General features: G+C 36.9%; 1 protein-coding gene across 1 annotated transcript; it reads left to right on the forward strand.

The window, feature by feature from the left end:
• The first annotated feature begins 2052 nt into the window (after positions 1 to 2052).
• Positions 2053 to 6544, forward strand: LOC111230484 (arrestin domain-containing protein 3-like). Its single transcript, XM_022757238.1, has 7 exons — positions 2053 to 2357; positions 3736 to 3780; positions 4205 to 4265; positions 4520 to 4670; positions 5113 to 5209; positions 5291 to 5547; positions 5818 to 6544. Exons 1-7 carry the CDS (start codon positions 2096 to 2098, stop codon positions 6088 to 6090), a joined length of 1146 nt encoding a protein of 381 aa, XP_022612959.1. The 5' UTR covers positions 2053 to 2095; the 3' UTR covers positions 6091 to 6544.
• The last annotated feature ends 216 nt before the right edge of the window (positions 6545 to 6760 follow it).

A 6760-nucleotide genomic window follows, 5' to 3' on the forward strand; every position in this document is an offset into this window, starting at 1 on the left:
AAGCTCAAATATGGTTTTTGAGTGCACTCAGATCTTTTTTTTAATTAACAGTACAACACATGACTTTATGTTTGGGACTACCACTATTAAATACTAACCAAGTCTTTGCTTAAACCCTTTTATTCAGATAAATGGCAAGACTGATGCCATTGGAAAGACTTGAAGAGAATCTTAAGAGTAGGAATGAAGATAGTGGATTGTTTTAGGGGCTAAAAAGTAGAAAACTTTATGTTATAAATATAATATTATTAGTATAATAGTTCTGCATTACTTAACAGTGTTACAGTGATGTTTGTAGGACTGGGTCTCTGATGTTAAGTTGAAGGTTGTTAGTCCAGTCTCAACCTTTACTCTGTATAGTGACCCTTGTATCATTGATCAGCTCCTGTATCACTGGGAGAATGTGATTACCAATGATGACTTTGTTCACTTAGGTTCATGGTGTTGTGCTTGATGAGGAATACTGAAATCTTGAATGTGAAAGTATGTCATAAACTATACATGTTTGCTTATGTTAGCTTTTTTTCAAATATCAATAAATATGAATAAGCATTATCCATAGCTCCATAATCAAATCTCTTATTCCAGAGATCACATAGTACCACACAGGGAAAATGTATTTCCCATTCGTTCCATATCTATTTCAATCATCATATCAGGCTGACAACAGGAGAACAACGACCAATGTCTAATTTGAAAACTATGATATGACATTACGTATGGATTTGCGTGACAATCAAATAACAACAAATAAACTTCACCTTGTGTCAAGCATCTCTATGAGGACATAAATTACTCTTATTTATAATTGTTATGAAATATTGTTAATAATGGTTCATTACAATATAAACATCTCAAACCTAGAGATAAACCTTCTGTCACAAAATATTTTTTTTCCAATGGAAAATGAGTCACGTGCCGTTTGTGATCATATTTCATAAGAGTGAGCTAATTACAAGTTTCACTCACCTTAATGTTCAAAAGCGTGCAGGAGGCTTTGTTTTTTTCCCCAACCCATTTCAACCCAGTTCAAAAGGAGCAACAAAGGAGCTGAGACATTATGTTTACTTGTTAAACACATTACTCACTTTGCCATCATCAGTACTTATTGTGTGACTTTTCACATTAACTATACTGCAGTAACTTGTAAAGTCGTTTTTCTAAAGTATAAAAACGTCCTTCACTTTTTGAAAATATCAACAATGTAAATCTATTGATCCATAATGCATTAGTAAGATAGTTGGTGGGTAAGGCTGTATAGTAACAATAAGTTACTATTGTTACATACAACTGATGCTTTTTCATAATTATAACACATATAATGATAATCTTTTTCTATAAACTATGATATCTCATAAAAACAGTGATTAAATGAGGACAAGTATCTCTCCCCATTTACAGTGAAAGATTATCATCGCACTGGATTCCACACTACATCCTACCGTTATGAAGCTGATCATGTTCGGGTTTTGTTGACACAGTGAACACAGAAATGTTGATGGAATTATGGTAATTTTTGACAGCTCCTCAATTTCTCAGCTTCTAAATGCTGCACATGCTCATTGATATCTATTGGAGCAGATGAAATATCACCAGTATTATCAGTGTTCCCTTGAAAATGAAAATGATCAGGTCCTAATATCATCTGCTGTAGAACCAAATCAAGTAGATTAGATGATTTAGATATGATGTGAATACATTTAAAAATGCATCACAATAACGTCTTTCTCAAGATATCAAACTTATAGCTAATGACAGCACTTGCTATAGAAAGCATTTAGTGCAGCAGTAAGCTATAGTATTACGGAGAGTAATACTAAATTGAGGGATACACATGCTCAGCTGTCCTCTGTATCACGTGTATCATACTCATGCTCTTTGAGATCGGTTGTCTAACAACAAGACAGACAGGGAAACAAGCGTCCTTGAATAGAATAGATACATGAATGAGTGAATATATGAATAATGAAGGGAGGAGGCAATATCGCTGAAACAAACACGATTCTTCCTCAAAGTTAGGACACGCCTATCGAGGAAGTAAGAGAAGGTAGATCTCGTTGTGTGTTTGTTTTTTTCGTTAGCGTCACCGCCGACCATGTCGACCACCGTGAAGAGCTTGAAAGTTACTTATAATCCCGTTAATGGGAAAGAAACTTTTACCAATGGCGACTGGGTTTCTGGTCAGGTCACTCTGGAGGTGTCCAAAGACTGCCAGATAAACTCCCTGTTCATAAAGTTCAAAGGGAAAGCCGAGGTGTTGTGGACCGAGAGGCACGGAAAAACGACTGTTGTTTATCACTCCAAGGACAAGTACTTCAGCCTGAAACATTACTTCATCCGAGATAAAAATCTCACAGGTAGGAGGCATTTCATATTTGAACGAAGGCTGTAACGTTATACTAAACCGTGTAACCCTGGCCTCCGTGCTTGTGATGTTCTGTGTTAAAGCATTTTTCGCGGGTTGGCTATTTTACAGAAGTTTTAAGGAATTTCAGGAATTTTCAAAATAAGGGCGTAGGTTTGGTTTTTTTCTCTCCATATATATTTTTTTCATCAAATAGCCTAAATAAGATGCACACATTTTCTGCGTCTCCATTGTCTCATGCTTTTGCATTTTTATTCGTTTTATTCGTTATACGTTTTTATGTCATTGTGTTGTGGTTTTGTGTTGTCAGTGTGAAATGTATAGCTAGATGTTTCCTCATGTTTTTGGGATGTTTTGTGTGAAGCCATGGTCTAGCTTTTGTCAAATTGTTTGTGTTTCTGTGATGTTGTTATCCTATTTTAAGCAACGGATTGTAGCACTGTGCCCAAGACAAATTTCCCTTTGGTGACAATAAAGTTTACTCTAACTCTAACTCTACTATACATTGTTAAATAATATATAAATCTTGACATGATTGATTTTCAAGTTGTTACAAGAAAATGAATCTATAAAACCATGCAGGTGGTGTGATACTCTGAACCAGCTGTGCTGTGAGATCCATACAAATCTCACCTGAGATTCTGCAGCACCACATCAATGCTCAAACTCATCTATGATTAAAACAAAAAAACGTATTCTTGTATTATTCTTTAATTAGCTCCTGAATTTATGGCAAGATGGACATCAGAGATCACCTGAGAGCCTGCAGCTCACCTGTCCCTGTTGCTCTGGCTGCTGCTAAGAGGATTTTCAGAATAAAATTATGTCTGGCATAAACAAATAAACCAGTTGAACAAACTGTGGCTTATTTACCTTATAAATAATGTTCATGTCTCGTTAACCCATATGCTGTAATAACTCTGCTCTTGAGGCACTCAGGGAAAGGGGAAGGGGGCATTCAATAATAAATATCCTCTCCATTAATTTAAAAGAAGATACATGTTTGGATTGATTACAGAACTTTCTTATTAGTGCTCAGCTGTTACTTACACTTCAGTTGTTCTTTTTCCGGACATCTTTTGCTTTGGGCATTTTTGCCTCACTAATTATCAAACACTAAGCCATTGAAATTTAAATTCAAAAGACGTTCAAAGACGTTTTCAATTCTGTGACATTTGAAACTTTTAAACTATAATGTGTATCTGCAATAATGCAGTTTTAAGTCAATGAAGTCATTTGTCAGTCAACTCTTAGTAGATTAAGTAAGAAAATAATCTGCACTTTGGTCATTTAAAAAAGCCATTAATGACGATAATTTTTAAGCGACAAATGTTAATTGCGGTTAACTCAGTGTAATGCTTTTTCTTCAGGAAATGACAACGAAACACTTATGACAACCCAGCATGGAGACACATGTAAGTATTTCACAGTTATGTCTCGGCCTTTGGTGTGGCTCAGTTGTGTTTTTATTATGCAAAAAGATACCGTGATGGGGTTTTAATTCAGTTAAGAGTGGCTTAAAACAGGTTTCTGGTGCATATTAACAGCTCCAGTGAGCTAAGGGGTTAATACTGTGTTGACCATTCACCCTGTTGTATTATCACAAACCCAAAAGCCATTAACAGTGTGCCACAAGTGTAAGTTTATTCTCTGCTGTCAATTAAGGAGCCCTTGCTGCGGAGGTGGTCATCGAGTAACAGCTCTGATCAGATCATCGTGCCCACAGCCCCAAATCCCACTACATCCAAAAGGCTAGCAAACAGTTGAAAATTTATAAGGGTTGTAAAATAAACATGGAAGAACATCATCTTTGTTACCAATTTCTTTTTACTTTTTCAGACAGCAGTGTTGTTGCCCCAGGATGCCATGTCTACCCATTCAACTTTCAGATCCCTTTCCAGTAAGTTATCATTTTTAATGGTTTCTTAATGAATTAGAGCAGTCAAACCCTAATCCTCTCCAGACATGAAAATACGGTACTTGCGTATTATCTTCTGAAAAACACCTTAATGGAGTAACCCCAGGTTTTGCAGCTGTAGTTTATTTTAATACAATAGATTTAATAAAGTTATTTTGAAAAGGTACTTTTATTTTTAATAGACCTACTGTAAATTCCTTTGCTTGCAATCAATTTCTCATGTTCCTCTGCTTTAGGGATATGCCCTGCTCCTTCACTGGTAGCGCCGGTAAGATTGTGTACTTGCTGGAAGCCAAGCTGAGCAGATCAATGAGGATTGCCACTAGAGATTCGACTAAGATCAACTTTATGTCAAATGCAGACCCCGCTAGTGTCCCTGGGATAATGGTATGTGCTTAATCACATTGCTGTCATTCCAAAAAGGAGAATAACATTTGCTGGGGTTGGTGATGGCAGTTGAGTAACTAAAATCCAGCCGTATTTACTACCTGCATGGAGGTGTGTTGAGCAATGTTAAATCAGGACTGGTTATTTGCTGAGTATTTGCATTCAGCAAACCCAACCTGTAAACACGTGGTTTACAAATTCACACAGCGTGCTCAGTCTCACTGGCAAAACTACACTCTTTGGCCATATAGTGAAATTTAAATGTTTTTTTATTTTTTTATTATTGTGTACGTGTCAGAGATATTATCTAATGGTTATTTTATTTTAACATTAGACCTGTTGAATTTACTCAGGCATTTGCTGGACATATAGATAGATTTGAAGCACAAGTATTTTCTCTCTGTTGTTTAAAAGTATTGTGTTAATGAATCTGTTCTTTCAGACACCACAGCACGAGTCTAAGGATAAGAAATTGAAAATTTTCACCTCAGGAGCAGTATCCATGGATGTAGACATTGAAAAAACAGGATTCTTCCAAGGTGAGAGCCCTCATAGCAATACTGACACTTACCAGTCTCATGCCAAGGATTGTTTTGACATTTCTTGTCTTTTTTTGTCAGGAGAAGGATTGAAGGTACTTGCCTGCATTCAGAACAATTCCTCTCGTGAAATCAAGCCCAAGTACTGCGTGTACAAAAAGCACAGCTTCTTTGCAAGAGGGAAGAGAAGATTACACACTATAGACCTCCTTAAAGAGGTGGGAGAACCCATCCCTCCTTCTGCCAACACAAAGGTCACAAGGGTCATCACCATCCCCCATGATATGGAGCCCTCCATCCTCAACTGCAACATCATCAAAGTAGAGTACAGACTCAGGGTAAGCAGCTCTGTGACCAGGAGACTGGCAACACAGGTGTGTGTGCCTGTTCTATTACGTGACTGTGCACAAAAAATATCATGTCTCCCGAAAAAGTATTTTGATGCTGGAAAGATAATTTGATCTGTCATAAGAGAACTGAAAAAATCAAATCAAGAATTAGCTGTGTGTTCTCAATCACATGATGACACTGTGTGTCCCAAATTTTCTGGCGATATGAAACAGAACAAATAAAATCCAACAACGTAACACCAGCTGTGTTTTCCACAGGTCTACCTCGATGTCAAATATGCTTCAGACCCAGAGATCAAATTTCCCATAATCATCCTGCCGGCCTCTCGGGTTCCTGCTGTGGCGCCACCACCTGCTGCTGCTGCCTTTTCTGACTTTGGATTTGAACCGTTCGGGAACACAAACCCACCAGCCTGGGGCATTGCTCCACCACAACCACCAGCGGCACCCCAGTCTTTTGACCCCCCTCCTCCCTATGGAGCACATGGGATGTATCCTCCTTTGACAGATTTTGGCAACAAATATCAGTAACTGTGAAGACTGTGACGATACTTGGACATTTCAAAGAAATGAAATACATTTCATCATTATCTTGTGGTTGAGGGTGTTTGTTTTCTAAAATGAGATTTTCTGATAAGAGTGATACTGTTAGGTATTATGTGTATTATGCAGTAGTGATAAAATGTGTTGCATTATTTCCAAAATAACCTGTAAAACAAATAGTAGAGAAGAAAAGTGGTCCTTCCACAGTTTCATATACCTCAGGTTTTATCCTCTCTAAGAGTCTATGAGGCTCTCCATGAATGAACTCTGGACTGTTAAGATTGTTGAAAAACTGGTAGATATATTTTATAAACTTAAAATCTAATAGCTCTCCTGTTTCAGACAGTGTTTTTTTCTGTATGATCTGTGACTGGAAAGGAATTTATTAAACGTGAATTAAGTTGCATGAAAATGTCCTCGCATAGTCATTTATATATCTTTTCACAGTTGTTATATATGAATCCTGCATATTTCAAGATTGTAAACAGCAGGTACTAAAAGCAATTAAATACTTTGGAAATAAACTTGCAGACTGTTATTTGGTTTTGAAGTTGGAAATCACTAATTTTATCAGACAATCAAAAACAGAACAAAACAACAAAAACAAATTGTTTGATGGGTCTGTAAGAAAAATCTGGCCATGCAGATAGTAATAATC

This window comes from Seriola dumerili, unplaced genomic scaffold (genome assembly GCF_002260705.1).
Source record: "Seriola dumerili isolate Sdu_G_001 unplaced genomic scaffold, Sdu_1.0 BDQW01000017.1, whole genome shotgun sequence".
Classification (NCBI taxonomy): domain Eukaryota; kingdom Metazoa; phylum Chordata; class Actinopteri; order Carangiformes; family Carangidae; genus Seriola; species Seriola dumerili.

Bases quoted from the DNA above. Each gene is read 5' to 3' on its own strand.
- LOC111230484 (XM_022757238.1), top strand. From the start codon at position 2,096: ATGTCGACCACCGTGAAGAGCTTGAAAGTTACTTATAATCCCGTTAAT. The intron at 2,358-3,735 runs GTAGGAGGCATT...CTTTTTCTTCAG, and splicing joins CCGAGATAAAAATCTCACAG to GAAATGACAACGAAACACTT. The intron at 4,671-5,112 runs GTATGTGCTTAA...CTGTTCTTTCAG, and splicing joins CTAGTGTCCCTGGGATAATG to ACACCACAGCACGAGTCTAA.